This window comes from Schistocerca serialis, chromosome 4, assembly GCF_023864345.2.
Source record: "Schistocerca serialis cubense isolate TAMUIC-IGC-003099 chromosome 4, iqSchSeri2.2, whole genome shotgun sequence".
NCBI lineage: Eukaryota > Metazoa > Arthropoda > Insecta > Orthoptera > Acrididae > Schistocerca > Schistocerca serialis.
In genome coordinates this window covers 12441413-12463085 of record NC_064641.1, presented here as the reverse complement: position 1 = coordinate 12463085, position 21673 = coordinate 12441413, and the positions used below count along the sequence as shown (strand labels likewise).

Sequence of the window (21673 nt, the reverse complement as noted above, 5' to 3'; positions counted from 1 at the left end):
AGACATAGGGGATATAAAAATGAAAAAGCTGGCATACTATGCTTACTTTCATTCCATAATGTCATATGGGATTATTTTCTGGGGTAATTCATCAAGCCAAGCTAAAGTTTTCCGGGCACAAAAACGTGCAGTAAGAATTATATGTGGTGTGAACTCAAGAACATCCTGCAGAAGCCTGTTTAGGGAACTAGGGATACTAACTACAGCTTCCCAATATATTTATTCCTTAATGAAATTTGTCATTAAAAATATATCACTTTTTCAAACCAACAGCTCAATTCATGGAATCAATACTAGAAATAAGAATAATCTTCACAAGGATTTAAAGTCACTTAGTCTTGTACAAAAAGGTGTGCATTATTCAGGAACACACATTTTCAATAACTTGCCAGCAGCCATAAAAAGCTTAACAACCAATGAAATTCAGTTTAAGAGAAGCCTAAAGGATTTATTGGTGGCCAACTCCTTCTACTCCATTGATGAATTTCTGAGGAAAACCAACTGATTTGTATATAAGTACAACATAACTTCTGCACAATTTCAGTGCAGTAATGTGTTCACTGAAAATTTGTGTGTGTGTGTGTGTGTGTGTGTGTGTGTGTGTGTGTAAGTATAATCTAACTTCTGCACCATTTCAGTGCAGTAATGTGTTCATTGTAAATAAGTATTACAGTAGTTGTATTACATGTTTCTTACCTTATAAATAAATATAAAACTTTTTTATTTTAAATTCAGTGCAATAGTATTTGTAAAATGACTCTTAGTGTTCATTAAAAAATGACGATCATTCCACTTGGGACCTGTGGAATGGTACATTAGCTTATTTGTTTTAGTTTAAATATTTGTCATGTATTGTTGTTTTTCTGACATGTTCCACATCCTGGAGGACCTCCTCACTACGGATCAATTGGAATGAAAGTAAATCTAATCTAATCTAATCTAATCTAATGTCCACTAGGTGGTCGAGATTTAGCTGCTCAAGGCCATCCTACTTTTCAACGGTGCCCTTGTGGTATTATCTGGCATATGAGGAGGATTTCTTTGGTGACACATCGTTAGTTTTGAGTGGTCTCAGTCATGCTCATTTGAGTTCATATCAACAGACTGTGCATGCCATCCATTTAGTTAACTCCTGTCTCTTGGAAGAAAGTATTTTCAAAGTGGGAGAGATGTGGCTGTGCATTATTGTCTGTTATGACTGCTGAAATATTGACTCTTCATCTGGATCCTGTCCCAGTACTGGACAAGGCCAAAATTACTATTGATACTGATGGGTGATGTTCAACTGGCCTGAAACATGAATGACTCACTTTTACGCTAAACCCATGGAACTACATGTCTCAAATATGCATTGTCACCTGACCACCTTGATGCTTGTCAGATGTCAGACAAATCCTGCACTTGTTGGTGAAGAAAAACTGACACCATTGGTCTAGGTTCTATTCTAGAAATTCCTTAGCCTACCTTCTTCATGCTCCATTGCACTGGCAAGTTTGTACTGTTTTTTGTATCAGATACCTAGGGGGGCAAATTGATCATGCAGAAATGGTTGTGTATTGCCTGAGTTAACATGGCCTTTCCAACTGCCTCCAGAAAAGGCAGAACTGAGCAGGAGAGTGCAGTGATTAGCACACTGGACTTGCATTCAGGAGGATGACAGTTCAATTTTGTGTCCAGCCATACTGATATAGATTTTCGGTAATTTCCCTAAATCACTTAATGCAAATGCCGGAATGGTTCCTTCCAAAGGGCATAGCCGCTTTCCTTCTCCATTCTTCCCTAATCTGAGGTTGTTCTCTGTCTCTAATGATCTGATTATTGAAGGTGGGATATTTAACACTAATCTGCAAAAAGGGAGAGTGCAGTTGTTACACTGTTCTTGGGATACCTTCAGGCCATAATTTGTAGCCGGCTATCTTCAGCTGATGTTAATTGTGGATGACCATTATTAAGCAGATCTTCAGTATTTCTTTCATGATAGTGGTAGAATGTTGGAATGAAGTTGCTGAGGTGTACACCAGTTAAGTGGCTAATTTCGTGTGCTGACAATCTTTCTTACCATGAAGTGACAATATACACATGGTCTAAACTTTAAATGACTCTTCAAAGCATGTCGATAGGCTGATCATGGTACACAAGCCACATTGTCTCTGTCATAGATGCAGACACAGAAAATTCTACTAAGCTACACCTCCACTAGACAGGTGGCTCCAGGTAATGATTTCCTGTGATCAACAGAGTAAGTCATGAGGTTCATACAAACCTGTTTTCGATGAATTTATTTGGAAACCTTATTTTACAACAGAAATCACAAAGTAAATTCCACCAATCTGGTGGCATATGTTGGTGTCAGTAGACATAGTTTGTACTGATAATACACTACTGGCCATTAAAATTACTACACCAGGAAGAAATGCAGATGATAAACGGGTATTCATTGGACAAATATATTATACCTGAACTGACACATGTTTACACTTTCATACAATTTTGGCGCATACATCCTGAGAAATCAGTACCCAGAACAACCACCTCTGGCTGTAATAACGGCCTTGATACGCCTGGGCATTGAGTCAAACAGAGTGTGGATGGCGTGTACAGGTACAGCTGCCCATGCAGCTTCAACACGATACCACAGTTCATCAATAGTAGTGACTGGTGTATTGTGACGAGCCAGTTGCTCGGCCACCATTGACCAGACATTTTCAATTGGTGAGAGATCTGGAGAATGTGCAGGCCAGGGCAGCAGTCGAACATTTTCTTTATCCAGAAAGGCCCATACAGGACCTGCAACATGCGGTTGTGCATTATCCTCCTGAAATGTAGGGTTTCGCAGGGATCGAATGAAGGGTAGAGCCACGGATCGTAACACGTCTGAAATGTAATGTCCACTGTTGAAAGTGCCGTCAATGCGTACAAGAGGTGACCGAGACATGTAACCAGTGGGGCACCCCATACCATCACGCTGGGTGATATTCCAGTATGACGATGACGAATACACGCTTCCAATGTGCGTTCACCGCGATGTCGCCAAACACGGATGCGACCATCATGATGCTGTAAACAGAACCTGGATTCATACGAAAAAATGACGTTTTGCCATTTGTGCACCCATGTTCGTCATTGAGTACACCATCGCAGGTGCTCCTGTCTGTGATGCAGTGTCAAGGGTGACTGCAGCCATGGTCTCTGAGCTGATAGTCCATGCTGCTGCAAGTGTCGTCGAACTGTTCGTGCAGATGGTTGTTGCCTTGCAAACATCCCCATCTGTTGACTCAGGGATCAGACGTGGCTGCACGATCTGTTACAGCCATGCGGATAAGATGCCTGTCATATTGACTGCTAGAGATATGAGGGCGTTGGGATCCAGCACGGCGTTCCGCATTACCCTCCTGAAACCACCGATTCCATATTCTGCTAACAGTCATTGGATCTCGACCAACGCAAGCAGCAATGTCGCGATACGATAAACTGCATTCGCAATAGGCTAGAATCCGACCTTTATCAAAGTCGGAAACGTGATGGTACACATTTCTCCTCCTTACGAGAGGCATCACAACAACGTTTCACAAGGCAACGCCGGTCAACTGCTGTTTGTGTATGAGAAATCGGTTGGAAACTTTCCTCACGTCAGCACGTTGTAGGTGTCGCCACCGGCGCCAGCCTTGTGTGAATGCTCTGAAAAGCTAATCATTTGCATATCAGAGCATCTTCTTTCTGTCGGTTAAATTTCGCATCTGTAGCATGTCATCTTGGTGGTGTAGCAATTTTAATGGCCAGTAGTGTAGATTTAGTCACTGCTACTAACATTAGGAGTAGACCCCTCCTGGTGTGTGAGTAGGCTTGAAGTAGTTCATAGGATGCTCACATAAACAACAGGGTGGTGGTGGGGCTCTGTAGGTTAGCTTCATCTTCTGTTGCTTTCCTTTCATAGAGTGGTTCATTTTATTTTATTTGCTAAATAACTGTTGGATGTTAGAGTTTGAGGTGGTGTTATCAGGCCCTGTGGGAGAACATCAATAAATAATCACCAATAAACTGTCAGGCCTAGTGGTCCAACAGTAAAGCACATGCTGGAAGCTGGAAGGTCACAGGAACAAATCCTGGTTGGACCATGGATATTTCAATCTACAATTAATGTAGCCTTCGTAGCAGGATTACTGGCATAGGCTGGAGACATGCAAGTCGCCGAAGTAGTGTTCAGTTGAAAGATTTGTGCGAGACTGTTGAACCGTACAGAATTATTCTTATACCAAGCTTGCCTTTGAAATTCACACTTTAAAAAGTTTGTTGCTCAGAATATAAGTGGAACAGCATTTACGTAAACACCAGGTACACTCTATGGCTTCAACCCACAGTTCAGTCGATTATCCAGCACAGTACTGCTGTGCAAATTTTCTACAATTTGTATCCTGCATTAATGAGGCCTCTTTGAAATGGGTGGTGTTTTCAGTTACTGCTAACCCATGTCTGTAATGACAAAAATCCATTCAGCATTATTGTCTCAGTTCATCAGCGATGAATCTCTATCACCTTGTGGGTTGGAATTGTACTAGACCAACTAATAAGACCTTATTTGCTGCTGTCCTGTTTGAATGGTTGTTCATTTGGGATATGCTGTCACTGTTGCATCTTGTTGTGTATGAGAGGATGTGGTTTCAACAAGACCATGTACCATTCCACTTTGATATTAATGTCTGTGAGCCCCTGAGCATTTGAATGACAGATACCCTCATTGTCGGACCGGAGAAGGAGGTTCTGTCCCTATTTCTGGTATGTCAGATCATCTGTTGCTGCCTTGAGAGACTATGCTAATCTGAATGGCTACTGTTTCAAAATAGTCTATAATTTGAAAATATCAGAAACTGTGGTAACACAGACCACACACATCCCTGTAGTCATTGACATTGCTTGGCTCTCAAGGGAAGGAGAGCTTGTGGTGTACACTAAACTATGCCTTCACTAAATCCCAAACCTCTCCATAGATTCACAAAGTGGAGGGGTATGTTTAACACATTGGAGCCTAGCGGGCCAGCAATCCAGTTAATACCCAGATCCTGAGGAAATTTGCTACAATTTACAATGTTTTAATAAATTTACTAATCCACTTACCTCTTTCGACAGTATATCAGCTAAACCTTCCATCCTTCCTCTTTATAAACATGTATATGTTTAGCACAAATAAATTATACAGGGATTTGTAGATATTACTCTAAAGATACTGTTTTTCAGCATTTTTACTTTTCCCCGAAGTGGACAAAATTTTCGTAAGTCATAGGGAATGGTAGGCTATTGACTGAAAATCACTTGTCAGCAGAAAATACTAAATGCTTCATTTATAGGTAAAGTGTTCTATTGGGAAACGGTTTTTTTCTCATTTTTACAAATTAGATAACTACACTCGGGTATGAAATGTTTCAAAACACTCAGAAACACGAAGGCCTGTGTTACATGGCCTACAGTAGTATATGGTCTCTTTCCTGACTACCTTTCCTGCAGCTTTTCGTTGTTCCCAACAGAACTTGCATCTTCTAGCTGGGTTTGTTTTCTTTTGTGTTGGTGGCAGTTTCTCAGGGAAATTATGTGCTGTGAGACTCTTTGCACTTGCAACTCCAGATGCGGAATGTGTGTCTTTATTTAGTTCTGCTCCTCCTTTTTAAACCAGATGCTTTGTTAATTTACAAATAAAAATCTGCTAGAGCACACTTTTTTGATATTTTGGTATTGTGAATAACGTTGGCATTCACAACTGCCCTCATACAAATATGGAAGAAAATCTTTTTCCACCATTTTACAGTCTTTCGCTGGAAGGGATAGTAACTCATCAGCTGGTCTCCTCTGTCAACACCTGTTTTAGACAAGTTGTAGTCTAGTACAACGTCTGGCTTTACTACCTCAACATATCCAATCCTGGATTTTACACTGACATGTGAAGCAGTCGTCTTATGCTGTGTTGACAACATGTGTACATCACATTTGTCTTCCCATTTCAAGCAGAAAAGTTGTCCTTTGAGATGAAATGCCATTTCTCCTTCCTTTAGTTTTTAATTTATTAAGTCTCTGGGCAAACCTATCCTTTTCTTCATCACAGTTCCAACTCCCAATGTATTTCTTTCCCATAGTTCTTCAAGAAGTGCAGGATTTGTATAAAATCTGTCCATGTATACCACAAGTCCTTTTCCCAGATAAGAACAACATAGCCTCAGCAGCAGGGATTTGACAGAAATGTCAACATTGCCCTTTCCACCAGTGTAAACTTCAGCATGTAACCTGTTTGAGCATCACTTACAACATACAGTTTTATCCCACATTTCTTTGGTTTGCCTTTCATATAAATACAGAATCCAGTTCTCCCATCAAAAGGACATATTGCTTCATTCACAGTCAGATCTAGTGATGGATAAAAGACTTTTCTGCATCTTTCTGTGAAAAAGTCCGAAAAAGGTCTTGTTTTATGCAGAGGGTCATACCCTGGTTCTTGTTCAGGTATCCATAGTGCATTATTGTTCACATGCTGCATCCTGAATACGGCAAAAAATCTGTCTCGTGACATTAGCTGAGAAGCAAATGATTCTTCAGACCAATAATCCTTAAGTTTACGTTTCTGTACAACACACATATGCAAAATGATTGCAAAAAATTGATATACTACATGTATCCTCACTTCTCCCCATTTCTTCCATAAAAATTTTGGTTTGATTCTGTTCTGACGGCGAAGTTCAGGAATAGTACCAGTAGCATATATATTTGTCTTTGATTTTACTTTTAGAAACATGCAGTGATCAAAAAATTGCAACTAATACTCCAGTTCTGTTGACAGTATATTGACAGGAACCTGAATTCCACTCATTTCTTCAAACATAGGTAATTAGTGAGTGCATCAAAATGACACCATTCATTATGAAGGGCAGGCTGTTGAACTGTATGACAAACCTGACTAATAGAAACTTGTGCATTAGCTTCTTCATACTCACTACCATCATTTCTATCAGCAGCACAGCTTTCGCTCTCCAGTTCACGTGAGTCATTGTTATCTTCTGAAAAATCGCCGATGTCGTCCAAAAGATCCTCAAGTTGTGAGCCATTGTTCAAGAGTTCTTCAATCTCTAAGTTTGACAAGTGATGTCTGTTAGCCATATTCACTACTTGTATGTTATTACATATGGGAAGGATGCACACAATAGCACAACATGGCAGCCGACATAGGAGAAAACAACCTTCAACAATATTCCAAGCACGTGCGCAGTTCATGTAACACTGGTACAACTCACAAGAGACTGGCGTGCACTAGCCATTAACAATGCAGTTACGACAAGACAAACAATTAGTCTCACCACTTACAAATGTAAAACACGTGTATAAATCACAAATAAATAAGTCGGAACTGAAGAACATATGACATACGTCAGTTGGATTTTGTGGTTAAAACATAGTGAACGTATCTAGTACGCCCATCGGTTCCAATGCTTTAATTTTCTGTTTCAGCTGAAAGAGATGCCAAGATTTTTGATGAATCATTTTATTTGTGTATATTTATAATTGTGGATTTCCTTTTGTTAAGGTCTGTAAGCCTGTACATCAATGTAATCATAACATTCCAATTTAGGTAGCAAAAAACCATGGTGGTGTCCAAGCCAGGAATCAAGTGGCTTTCTTGTGGGCCAAATCTCTTGGTGGGGAATCAGCTGTGAAATTACTTTCAAAACTTAATCTATTGGAAGTAAGCATTGATTATGCATGTGAAACATACCAGGTATGTGAATGACTCACTCATTTTGCCACTTTTAGCCAATTGTAATTATGACTCAGTTTACTCATAATCAGCCAAAATTATAATTCTATTTTATCTTCCATTAGACACAATTGTTTTATTTAAATTATATCTGAGTTCATCATTTGACTGTTTTGTTTCTGTAATCATGAATCCATGTTGATGCTAAAAGGTAATGTGAACATATTCTGTGCCTGAGGTATACAGCAAAGTGCTTTCCGGTAACGAGTATCAAAATATATGCACAAATGTGCTGTTGCAATGGTTCGCAAAGATAAGCTTAATAGCATATGTGCAAAAGATGCCATTCTTTTTTTACTAGCAGAATGCTTCATACTCTAACTTTTATTTGTAAACTTTGAAGCATACTAGCAAAGTTAATGTCAGTTAGTATCTTATTCAATCGTTTGTTCATTATGTTCAGTAGAACCTTCAAATATATGGAACAAATCAAGATATGAATTAACTTCTGTTCTTTTTTTAGTTTACTGTTGAGATTTTCAATGTTGTCATCATTAGTGCCTTTTTTATATGTATTCCTGCCCCCTCCTGCTAATATAATAATTTTCATCTTCTTTCAGTGCCTGAAAAGAATGGTTTGTCGGAAATGACAAGCTTCAGACTGATGTATTACACATAAAGTGAGACACGTTCATTTTAATGTTGTCAATGCATGATTTGCTTCTGTTGGCCTTTGTAGGGGGTTCATTTATCAGGAAAATGAAAATAATATATTAAGGGAAGTTCTGGGAGAATGTAAACACTTTAGGAGTAAATGAGACCTCTCACCAAACAGCAGAAATGCTGAACGATTGACAGACCTACAACCAGAATGAAAACTTGGCTAGTTTTCAGAATAAATTCTTTAATGAGCTATAGTACAATTACATATGTGCATGCACATGCATGCATGCATACATGCTCACACACACACACACACACACACACACACACACACACACACACCTCACTATGAAGATAGTGTGGGGGCAGTCATTGGGAGGCTGTGGGACGACAGAGGAAGGGGAACCATTGCTTAGAGGATGTTGTGCAATGAGTTAGCTGAGGTTGAGGCCAGGAATATTCGGAACTGAAGGATGTGTTGCAAGTATAACTCTCATCTACATCGTTCCTAAAATCTGATGCTGGGGGAAAGGTTGTGAAGCAGCCATTGAACTTGAGAATTTTGTGTTCTGCAGCATGTTGTGCCACTGGGTGATCAACTATGTTGTTGTCTACCATTTGGTGATGGCCACTCTGGTGGAAAGCTAGATGTGGTGGCCATTCACTCTGATGAATAGCTGGTTGGTTGGTGTGTTGAAATTATAGAAGATCTGGTAAATGACGTGGCTGCCTTCACAGGTCGCCCTGCCTCTGATGGGATAGAATAAAGCTGTGACATGACTGGAGTTGATTTGTTGAATGTGTGAATCAGGCAGCTAGGTCTTTCATGGGATATGGCCCACACGACAAGCTCTGAAAGTGGGAGTGCCTTAGGAATGGACCAGGATGTTGTGTAGGTTGAGTGGGCAACAGAATACCACTTTAGGAGGGGTGAGAAGGATCGTGGGTATGATGTCTCTCATTTTTTGGCATTATGATAATTAATCAAAGCTCTGGACATGGTTCATTTGCTCTATTCAAGGGTTACATCGGGTGTATTGAGGGAGGGGGGGGGGGGGGGGCTTCTTTGGAGCTGACTCTTGGGGATGATGAGAGTATTATGGGTGTATGAGGATATGGCTGGGAAATCTGTTTGGGGGAGGGTGGGTGGGGGGGCACCTGTCTGTGAAGAGTTCTTGTGAAATCTTCAGCACACTGCGTAAGAGAATTCTCATCTGTCCAGATAAGCTGTCCATGGTTGGCCAGATTATATGGGAGTGATAACTGTCAAAATTCAGATATTGTTGATGGTCTGTGGGTTTCACAGGGCAGAGATATGGCTGGAGCCATCGGAGAGTTGGATATCAACATCCAGGAAGTTGGCACATTTTATTGAAGAAGACCAGGTAAAGCGTATGGGAGAGAAGATGTAGATATTGTCGAGGAACGGCCTCAATCTCCACTAACCCAGTGTCCCCACACTCTTCCCAAAAGTTTCCCCTTACTCTATCCCATCACCTTCTCCCAATCCAGGCCTCCATGTCATCTTCACAATGCGCTGCATCAACTCACTGGCTCCATGTGTTGTATATCTGGCCCATGCACAAACCACTGCCACTTCCCTCATTTCTTTCCTACACACCTTCTGCCTTCCTCCAGGCCACCAGCTGCTTATCCTCAGCACCTCCTCCTGCTTCCCACCTCTTTCTCCCTCTATCCACCCCACTTAACACAACCTCTTATCCCAATCAGCATGTGAAATTGCAGTCCCAGCATTGTGCGTCAAGTCAGCACAACGTAGGTGCACACGTGTGTGTTTGTGTGTGTGTGTGTGTGTGTGTGACTCACATACGTACAGATGCAGCCATGTACCTGTGTGTGTGTGTGTGTGTGTGTGTGTGTGAGGATTTCTTCCGAAAGCTAGCAAAATTCTTTTTGTGTGCCTGTTGACAATTCAATGCTTCTACTATTTGGTGAGCGGTCTCCAATACTCTGAAAGTTAAATTAAACTGATATACAGGGTGTTTCAAAAATGACTGGTATATTTGAAATGGCAATAAAAACTAAACGAGCAGCGATAGAAATACACCGTTTGTTGCAATATGCTTGGGACAACAGTACATTTTCAGGCGGACAAACTTTCGAAATTACAGTAGTTACAATTTTCAACAACAGATGGCGCTGCAAGTGATGTGAAAGATATAGAAGGCAACACAGTCTGTGGGTGCGCCATTCTGTACGTCGTCTTCCTGCTGTAAGCGTGTGCTGTTCACAACGTGCAAGTGTGCTGTAGACAACATGGTTTATTCCTTAGAACAGAGGATTTTTCTGGTGTTGGAATTCCACCGCCTAGAACACAGTGTTGTTGCAACAAGACGAAGTTTTCAATGGAGGTTTAATGTAACCAAAGGACCGAAAAGCGATACAATAAAGGATCTGTTTGAAAAATTTCAATGGACTGGGAACGTGACGGATGAACGTGCTGGAAAGGTAGGGCGACCGCGTACGGCAACCACAGAGGGCAACGCGCAGCTAGTGCAGCAGGTGATCCAACAGCGGCCTCGGGTTTCCGTTCGCCGTGTTGCAGCTGCGGTCCAAATGACGCCAACGTCCACATATCATCTCATGCGGCAGAGTTTACACCTCTATCCATACAAAATTCAAATGCGGCAACCCCTCAGCGCCGCTACCATTGCTGCACGAGAGACATTCGCTAACGATATAGTGCACAGGATTGATGACGGCGATATGCATGTGGGCAGCATTTGGTTTACTGTTGAAGCTTATTTTTACCTGGACGGCTTCGTCAATAAACAGAACTGGTGCACATACAGGAGGCGGCGTGGATTGGCCTCCCTATTCGCCAGACATGAACCCCTGTGACTTCTTTCTGTGGGGACACTTGAAAGACCAGGTGTACCGCCAGAATCCAGAAACAATTGAACAGCTGAAGCAGTACATCTCATCTGCATGTGAAGCCATTCCGCCAGACGCGTTGTCAAAGGTTTCGGGTAATTTCATTCAGAGACTACGCCATATTATTGCTACGCATGGTGGATATGTGGAAAATATCGTACTATAGAGTTTCCCAGACCGCAGCGCCATCTGTTGTTGAAAATTGTAACTACTGTAATTTCGAAAGTTTGTCTGCCTGAAAATGTACTGTTTTCCCAAGCATATTGTAACAAACGGTGTATTTCTATCGCTGCTCGTTTAGTTTTTATTGCCGTTTCAAATATACCGGTCATTTTTGAAACACCCTGTAGTATTGCTGTTAGTTTTTTTGAGCTGGGGTCAGTAGACACTGTGTCAATATTTATATATCCAGCTAGTATGATGTTAACCCAGCCATTTGTACTGCAATGTTTATTGTCCATTTGAACAAGCAATTCATTAAGGGGCTCTGGAAAGATTCAAAATTATGAAATGTTCCAATTTTTGCTTTTTAGCATTTTAAAAAGCTACAGTCTTTCCCCTTTCAATTGAGATATAATTTATTTAGTTCAGAAGACTACAACTATTTTTAAAATATTTTTGAAATATGTTCTGCATGAGTATGACCCACTGTGGCTCTGTTAAATTGCTATCAAATGTTGTATTCCTGAATCTACATGCTCATAATGAACATTTTAGTTGTGTCAGAGAAAATAAGTGTTGTGGCTAATCTGTGACAGTTAGAGATGTATTGATTGCTCGATTGTCGTGTGTTTCATGCTTATTTACTCCTTTGTAATCCTGTTCATTGAAGTCTCTGTTGTATTGAAAGGTAATCATGGGTAAATGTAAAGTGATGAGAGATCCTCAGAAGGCTTTTAAGAAAAGGAGAAATGTTGGAAAGACAAAGGTAGGTGTCATTACTGTTAACAATAAATATGATAACCAAGTGTGTGAACCTAACCTTGCTGGTACACCTGCCCATTGCAATGAAAGTGAGAAAGAAAGTACTTTGCAGAGGAAGCTTGGTTCAGTTAGTGAAAAGTATGAACGTTTTATGGGCGAATCGGATGTGAATGAAATATTTGATATGTCAGTTGTCATTGGGATTGTTGCAAACTGTGTAAGATGTATTCAGTTTAGTGAAGTTGGTCTGGAACTGTCTATAAAAAGTCACATAGGGCATGCCAGTGAAATGGAACTGAAATGTGGTAATTGTTCATACATGAACACCATTCGCAACACTATTGCAGTAACTCCAAATGAAGAAAATGGTAGCAAAATCTGTGAATACAACATTAGATTTGTTTATGTCTTGTGTACAATTTGTAAGGGTGCTACTGCAGGTGCAGTTTTCTGTGCCATGATGAATCTTCAAAATCCCCCAACCAAGATTATGAACTACAGGGTGTTCAAAAAGTCTCTCCGCAATGCTGTATGATTGTTAGCTGTGCATTCCGTATGATTGTTCACCTGCCTAGGTTAATTTCCCTTCAGATGGTCTCTCCCAACATTCCACTGTTGTGTTTATCTCAGCCAGTGTCAATAGTATAATTGGTGTGTGTTGTTATGTGTTGATGTGAACGTTTAACTTTAGTTCCTTTGTTCATTTGTGTTTTTTTTTGTCAGTGTTAAAATGCTAACCATTGAAGAATGTGTGTTTTTAGTCAAACAAGTGTTCAAAGCTGTTGGTAAATACACAGTTTCAGTTCATCAAACATTTAATTCAGTTTTCCTGGAGACAACACTCCCACATCACGATACTGTGTGAGATTTGACTAACAAATTTCGAAGTACGGGTTCAGTGACAGATGCACCGAGAAGTGGTCATCCTAGTGTTTTGTCTGATAAAATCTCCATGAGTCCAAACAAGTCAGTAAGAAAATTCGTCCAGGAAATCGATATTAGTGTCGGAATGGCCCACACAGCTGTAAGGAAAAAATTAGAACTTTTCCCATACAAAGTGACAGTCGTGCAAGAACTGAAACTAGCAATTTCTCCTCTGTCAAGGTTGTTTAATTGAAACCCATTTTGTGTATAATTATCTCTGTGAAATTCATGTACGTTGATTACCACAACACTTGAAAATTTTGATCACTCTTTTAGACAGTATGTGAGTTTGTAATAGTTACTTTCTTGGTCACACATGAGTAATTTGGAAGGTCATATCTGAATGGCGTGTCAAGGAAAGCTGTTTTAGGTGTTAAATAGGCAACCAAAATATAAGGATCTAGACAGTGTGACATGTGGAGGTTTGGGTCAGTCTTGGCTGAACTGGAGGAGGCAGCTGCTCATGATAAGCAGGATATATGGGTTTGAGTCCCAGGCTGATGAATATTTTATATTCACTGTTGGGTAGAAGGTCTGTACCTAATACAGCTGATATCAAGGAATTTGCAGTCAGTGAATTAATTTTTAAAACCACTTTTTTGATACAATGCAAGGTAGTTTGTTTCTTGAAGCATTTATTAGATGTTGGCTGTTGTTGCAGGCAACATCACTCATTCCTCTTGCAGTTACCACAATATCAGAAGTGGTTATAATGTTAATGACATTGAAACTGATGCATTTCAAAAGAACTAGCTTCAGTATGTACCTTCATAACAAAAACAAATTTTTATTGATATTGACGCCAATGTTATGGCAGGCTAGGACTCTTTCACCTTGCCTTTGTACCTTGAAATGCTGGGTGATGTGTGTTACTTATATTTCCAATATTATTATTACTGTTATTGGTGGGACATTAAACCTTTATCATCATTCCTTTTTTGTTTTTAATTTCCATGTTGATATCAGTACTAGGTCATTTGGAGACACCAAAATTCAGTCACTTTTCATGTCTGGTCACACCTATATTGAAAGAGATTAATAATAGTTACCTAACATTTTATGGAGGTGGTGTTGTACAAAGTTAATGTATGTTAAAAACTACATTATGCGATATACAGCTGCAGTTGTACATGTTATTGGAGTCTATTAATTTTGATCTAGAATCAGACAATCATCGAGTCAGACACCATCTCAGCTATCCATTTGCATAATTGGAATAACAGTTATCAGATGTACATTGTGCCATCACTAATAGTAGCTGTATATACATAATGTTATATACGTAACCATCACAGCTATGCATTTGCATAATTGGAATAACTGTTATCAGAGGTACATTTTCCCATCATTGATTGTAGCCATATATACAAAACACTACATATGTAATGTTATGTACATACAGGTATTATCAGTGATGGAACTATGTACATCTGAAAACTGTTATTCCAGTTACGCAAATGCATAGCTGAGACGGTCTGATTGTCTCTAATAAAATATACTGTTACAGCTGTGTATTGCATAATGCATTTCCTAACAGTAGTTAAGTACTTTTATACTTTTATGATAATGCGAAGTCATGGATAGAATGTGAACAGTGGTAGACAGATTAACAGAGTGCCAATCTTTGACACAATGCTCTGAGTAGAAGATTAGTGTGTAAAAAGAAGTTACACATTATAATAATGTTACCAAAAGTTTGTGTTTCTTCTACCTAACAAACATCTTAAAGTTGAAGAGGACGAGGTGGCTGGAAAACTGAGGTAGGAGAAGATGGTACAGGGATGCATAGAACAGTGGAAGGAAACAGGAATCTATTATCAGTTCCCAGAGATGACAGAAGGTAGGGATTTTCTACAAAGAAGTGGCAGCAAATAGGGAATTAGTCACAGAAAGGAAGGAAGGAAGGAAGATTAAGAGTTTTAATGTCCTGTTGACAGGCTCAGGTTACAAAAGGATAGGGAAGGACATTGGCTATGTCCTTTTCAAAGGAACCATCCTGGCATTTGCCTGGAGCAATTTAGGGAAATCGTAGAAAACCTAAATCTTGATGGCAGGATGGAATTTGAACCGTTGTCCTCCTGAATGCAAATCTAGTCACAAAAACAGTTGGGAAAGTAAGGAAGATGACACTAGGGAAAGAGATCGTGTGCATGGAGGATGAATTAAAATACACTGCTGGAAAAAAAATGAACACTCTTTTAGAGGTTTCCAATTCCGTCGAGATTGATTGTTGTAACAGTGCATATGGAGTACATGAAATGATTACATTTACAAATCAATAGCACAAGCAGTTCTCAGTTACCAGGTATTGACCCACACTGAAACACCTGTATAGTAGGTATGTGATGCAACCTCACCAGGTGACAGTGCAGGTGCTGACTCTGGCACCCAGTCAATCATACAGATGACGAATACTGTACTGGGATACATTATGCCACACTTTCTTGACATGTTCACTTAGTTCTCTAAGCATTATTGGTTGACAAGTCACTTCTCATCCCATCATATCTCACACGTGCTCAAGTCCAGAGACAAGTCCGGAGATCATGCTGGCAAGGGAAGTTGCTGCACATCTTGCAGAGCCCGTTTAGTTTCATGGGCAGTGTGGGGGCAAGCATCATCATGTTGGAACAACTCATCACCTTCCTGTTGCAAGAATGGCAAAATAATGTGTCTAATGATATTCTGCATATACCGAGTGCTGCTTAGAAAAGGTGAACGAGGGTTGTAGCTTATCGCACCCCGGACCGTAAGGCCAGTGTGTCTTAGACAAATGCACTCTGCAAGACAATGCTTATGAGGTCCTCACCATACATGCAAACGACCATCACTAGTGTGCTGGCAGAATCTGCTTTCATCGCTGAATACCACAACTCGCCATTCGATATTCCAAGTGATCCTCTGACAGCACCAGTTGAGCCGTGCACATTGATGCTGGGGCATGCGTGGAAGACAGGCTAGAGGTGTGTGTGCCTGTAGCCACACAGCTAATAACTGGTTTGCAACAGTTCATGTTGACACATCTGGGCTTGCAAGCCCTCATATAATTGCTGTGATAGCAGTACGATCTTTCACTGCTGCTCTTACAGTACAATGACCCTGATGGGCGTCTGAGCTGCAGGGACACCCAGAAACTCGTCTACAGTTGTGAGAATGTTCATGCGACCACAGATACCAGCATTGATGCACACCATATGCAGCACATCTCTGAAAGGACCACCCTACCACTCGGAGGCCACAGTTTGATCCCTTTCAAATTCACTCAGTTGACTGTACAAAGGACGAATGCGTCTCTGTGCCATAGTCGCTGCTTGCTTCACGCATTTTGGTACCTATAACACTAAGCTATCTCTTAGTGGACAATTTTGAAACCATTACCAGCACATCTGCTATCACCCAGGTGGCATATACCATCATGGGATCAAAATCAACGTCACATTTCCAGGTGCACTTTTTTTCCCAGCAGTGTATATTATAGATGAGGAAGATGAATGTAAGGATAGAAGAAATGATGCCAAATAGGGTAAAGCAGGATAAATTGAAAACGTAGTTAGTACTGAAGACGAAACTTGGACAATGAACAATGTTTGAACAAAAAAAGGAAGAAGACTGGAAGGGTAACATAAAGGATATAGTTGGATGAAGTTCAGTGATACGGAACTGTAAAGGGGCAAAGACTAAGGAGACTCTGGATAGGATGCTTGTAGGATAGTAATACTTGCTGGAGGAACACTACCCAATTGTGTCATCTTGCAAAGGTTGAGAAGGAGGGGGCAGATTGGGGGGGAGGGGGGGGGGGGGGGGAGTGTGAAAGAAAATATTACAGATGTGTGTCATAAACTGTGAAGCAGCTGTGAGAATCAACTATCTGTATTACTAAATGGCTAAAACGGTCACCCTATCCTAGATGTAGATGCCTATCTAATAGCTTTCAGGAGCTACAAAAATTTGATTTTTAGTACCAATCTTATATATAATTATTAATCAAAATTAAAAAAATGAATATGCTGTCATAGTGTACTTATTATGAGGTATAACCTTGTCTTGCTTAAAATAGCCCCACAAAATAACAAAAGAAAAACATTTTACCGCTTACTAAGTTTTTTTCCATGTGATAAAACTTCAGCATCAGACATGCTGTTTTAATATATTATTTCTGTACTAGTAACTCTTTGGGTGAACAACCCAAAACTAATAAAACCAACGTAATTAGGCTTGTTGACCTTCAACCACAAGTGTTTTACATGCTTACTGTCAAATATGTAAAACATTAACTCACTTGTAAAGTAATCAGACATTAGAAACAATTTTATACATTGGAGTCTGATTCTTTAAAGGGGTGTTACTGTACTTGTAATACATTAAGCTGTATACTCTGCAACATAATGATCAAGTATCCCACTGAATACAGTTTGTCAGTGGTCATTCATACAAATTAGCTGTTGTAAGGATGTAGAGGCTTATCTCACTAGGGGTAAGATAGATACTGCCTACAGGAAAATTAAAGAGATCTTTGGAGAAAGGAGAACCACTTGCATGAATATCAAGAGCTTTGATTGAAACCCAGTTCTAAGCAAAGAAGGGAAAGCAGAAAGGTGGAAGGAGTATATAGAGGGTCTATACAAGGGCGATGTACTTGAGGACGATATTGTGGAAATGGAAGAGGATGAAGATGAAGATGAAATGGGAGATATGATACTGCGTGAAGAGTTTGACGAGCACTGAAAGACCTGAGTCGAAACAAGGCCCCTGGAGTAGACAACATTCCATTAGAACTACTGAGAGAGCCAGTCCTGACAAAACTCTACCATCTGGTGAGCAAGATGTATGAGACAGGCGAAATACCCTCAGACTTCAAGAAGAATATAATAATTCCAATCCCAAAGAAAGCAGGTGTTGACAGATGTGAAAATTACCGAACTATCAGTTTAATAAGTCACAGCTGCAAAATACTAACGCGAATTCTTTACAGACGAATGGAAACTGATAGAAGCCAACCTCGGGGAAGATCAATTTGGATTCCGTAGAAATGTTGGAACACGTGAGGGAATACTGACCCTACGACTTATCTTAGAAGAAAGATTAAGGAAAGACAAACCTACATTTCTAGCATTTGTAGACTTAGAAAAGCTTTTGACAATGTTGATTGGAATACTCTCTTTCAAATTCTGAAGGTGGCAGGGGTAAAATACAGGGAGCGAAATGCTATGTACAATTTGTACAGAAACTCGATGGCAGTTATAAGAGTCGAGGGGTATGAAAGGGAAGCAGTGGTTGGGAAGGGAGTGAGACAGGGTTGTAGCCTATCCCCGATGTTATTCAATCTGTATATTGAGCAAGCAGTAAAGGAAACAAAAGAGAAGTTCGGAGTAGGTATTAAAATCCATGGAGAAGAATTAAAAACTTTGAGGTTCGCCGATGACATTGTAATTCTGTCAGAGACAGCAAAGGACTTGGAAGAGCAGTTGAACGGAATGGACAGAAGCTTGAAAAGAAGGTATAAGATTGACATCAACAAAAGCAAAACGAGGATAATGGAATGTAGTCGAATGAAGTCGAGTGATGCTGAGGGAATTAGATTAGGAAATGAGACACTTAAAGCAGTAAAGGAGTTTTACTGTTTGGGGAGCAAAATAGCTGATGATGGTCGAAGTAGAGAGGATATAAAATGTAGACTGGCAATGGCAAGGAAAGCGTTTCTGAAGAAGAAAAATTTGTTAACATCGAGTATAGATTTAAATGTCGGGAAGTCGTTTCTGAAAGTATTTGTATGGAGTGTAGCCATGTATGGAAGTGAAACGTGGATGATAAGTAGTTTAGACAAGAAGAGAATAGAAGCTTTTGAAATGTGGTGCTACAGAAGAATGTTGAAGATTAGATGGGTAGATCACATGACTAATGAGGAGGTATTGAATAGAATTGGGGAGAAGAGGAGCTTGTGACACAACTTGACTAGACGAAGGGATCGGTTGGTAGGACATGTTCTGAGACATCGAGAGATCACCAATTTAGTATTGGAGGGCAGCGTGGAGGGTAAAATTCGTAGAGGGAGACCAAGAGATGAATACACTACGCAGATTCAGAAGGATGTAGGCTGCAGTAGGTACTGGGAGATGAAGAAGCTTGCACAGGATAGAGTAGCATGGAGAGCTGCATCAAACCAGTCTCAGGACTGAAGACCACAACAACAACAGCTGTTGTCTGGTTAGTATGGCTGCATAGAATGCTGCCCAATGATTTTAGTGAAGTTCATAGGTAGTGTTACTGCTCTCAGTCATTCATCTGCCTCAGATTGGTTAACGCATGACAGTAACAGGTTATGAATAGAAGGTGACTCCTTTCATTTAGTTCATTTGCACAGACATAGTGTATATTATCTGCATCTGGCAGCAAGAATGAAATATTCAAGAATGAGAATATAACACATGTTGTCCAAGAGGTAGAATACCAATTTGTGTGTGTAGTGAGGGCCTTGGGAATGATGTTTCTCCTTTCAGAGGGAACAAATTAGTCTTTAAACACAGGCAAATGATATGGCTGAGCTTTTCGAATCCTGGCTAATAATGCATGATAAGGAAAGTGCTTCTCTGCTGCTGATGATTATCAGTGATGTGAGGGCTGTTATGGGCATAGGTGGATTTAGTATGAGAGATCTGTTGGAGGTGATCTAGTGTGTCATCTTGTGTGAAAAATGTCTTGAGAAAGTTTACAGTGTGCATTGTAAATGACTGCTTGTCATTACAGGTGCATTGCTGCCTGGAACCTTGGTTTTGTGTGTGTGTGTGTGTGTGTGTGTGTGTGTGTGTGTGTGTGTGTGTGGTGGGGTGCAGCCAACTTCCTTTTTATGCTATTAATTTGATTTTTTTTTTTCAAAAAACAGCCTAATTATTTGAATTTACATTGAGATATGTATTGTAATATAACATTATACATTGCATTTCACAGCACTGTGTACTTGTATTAAAAGCATTACACAATTGTACAACATTATATGGAGGTTATTGTAAAAGTCTTGCCTGCATGAGTGACTTTTTCCATAATCACAATACATTACTTTTTTTCAGTTTGACTTTGCATTTGAGCTGGCACAATCTGGGTTAAAATCAAAACTTCCTGATATTCATTACAAGTATGCTATGACATTGGAAGATGAAGGCAAATTTCAAGAAGCTGAAGAAGAATTTGTCAAAGGTGGTAAACCAAAGGAAGCAGTACTCATGTGCGTATCCCTTTTAAAATCACATGTATATCTTAACAATACTCTAGTTAAAATTCCAGACGAGAACCAGTAAACTGAATTGAGGGAAGGTGATCTCTCATCTGCAGCTGATTGATGCATAGCACAGAGACAGCACAGAAAAGTTTACTAGTTAAAAAGTTTTACTAGCTTTCATAGTGAAGCGCAGAATTGGTGGTTTTTTGCCGCTTTCAAGTCCATTGTGCAGTGAGCTGGCTATTACTGGTGGTACCACACACTAAGTTCAGGGCGTAGACAACAGGCGACGCTAACTGATCAACCACACGATTATGTAATAATAAATTTATTAGCAATGGTTGGTACACTAAAAAAACTTGCAGAAGTACTGTCTGAAATGTCCACAAACCGCAATCGCGTGACTGCAGTAAATATATCGACCACTGATCCTGGAGGGTGCATGCTTCTCAGTGATTGAGTGCATGGTATGGTCTCATGGCCACGGCGAGACAAAGGATGTGTGTCCAGCCGAACATGTAAATTACCTCTCATCTCATGGGGCGCCATTTAATTTGTGGACGTGATGGGATGGAGCAAACGATTGGCAACTATTCCATATTTGTGAATGCGTTGGTGGAGAGCGCACACTGTACTTGACCCACTTGGTTCACAGCTGACGGAATCCGCAATTGGCATAAACGCTTTCACTTTGTCTCTTCCATGCCTGTGGGTGCTGCACTGTTGCCAAAGGTTGGCCAAATGGTAAAACTGCGCTCAGCATGTGAATACTGGTGTGCTACGATCTGTAAAATTCTGCGGTGCGGCTGTCACAATAGAAATCACTGTTCTGTTTTGAGTTTAAGTACACAAATACCTAAACAGACATTTATATAGTCATAGCAACACTAACAAGCAAACAAATGAGGTGGCTTGGTGGTTAGCACACTGGACTCATAGTCGAGAGGATGACAATTCAAACCTGCATCCAGCTATCCTGATTTAGGTTTCCCGTGATTTCCCTAAATCACTTCAAGCAAATGGCAGGCTGGTTCCTTTGAAAGGGCATGGCCGACTTCCTTCCCCATCTGTCCCTAATCCGATGGGACCGATGACCTTGCTGTTTGGTTGTCCCCCCCCCCCCCCCCCCCCCCCCCCCCCCCCCCCCGCCCCCTGCCCTCCTCTCCCGAATCAGCCAACCAACCAAGTAACAAGTAGCTGGCAAATACAGAAATACAGTGTGTGTGGGGAAAGGGGAGTGTGGGGCAAGTAATGTGTAGAATCTGGGAGAAACTAAAGTATGCAGGACACAGCAGTGACAGGCAGCACTGTCCAGGAGCTGT

The 21673-nt window shown here is 40.5% G+C and overlaps 1 protein-coding gene across 1 annotated transcript in view; it reads left to right on the top strand.

The window, feature by feature from the left end:
- LOC126473704 (intraflagellar transport protein 172 homolog) overlaps nt 1-21673 on the top strand; it is a 358573-nt gene that overhangs the window by 242928 nt on the left and 93972 nt on the right. The window contains exons 22-23 of the mRNA XM_050100944.1: nt 7607-7753; nt 20203-20357. Of these exons, the coding sequence (XP_049956901.1) occupies nt 7607-7753; nt 20203-20357 (302 nt within the window). The remainder of the gene's footprint in view (nt 1-7606; nt 7754-20202; nt 20358-21673) is intronic.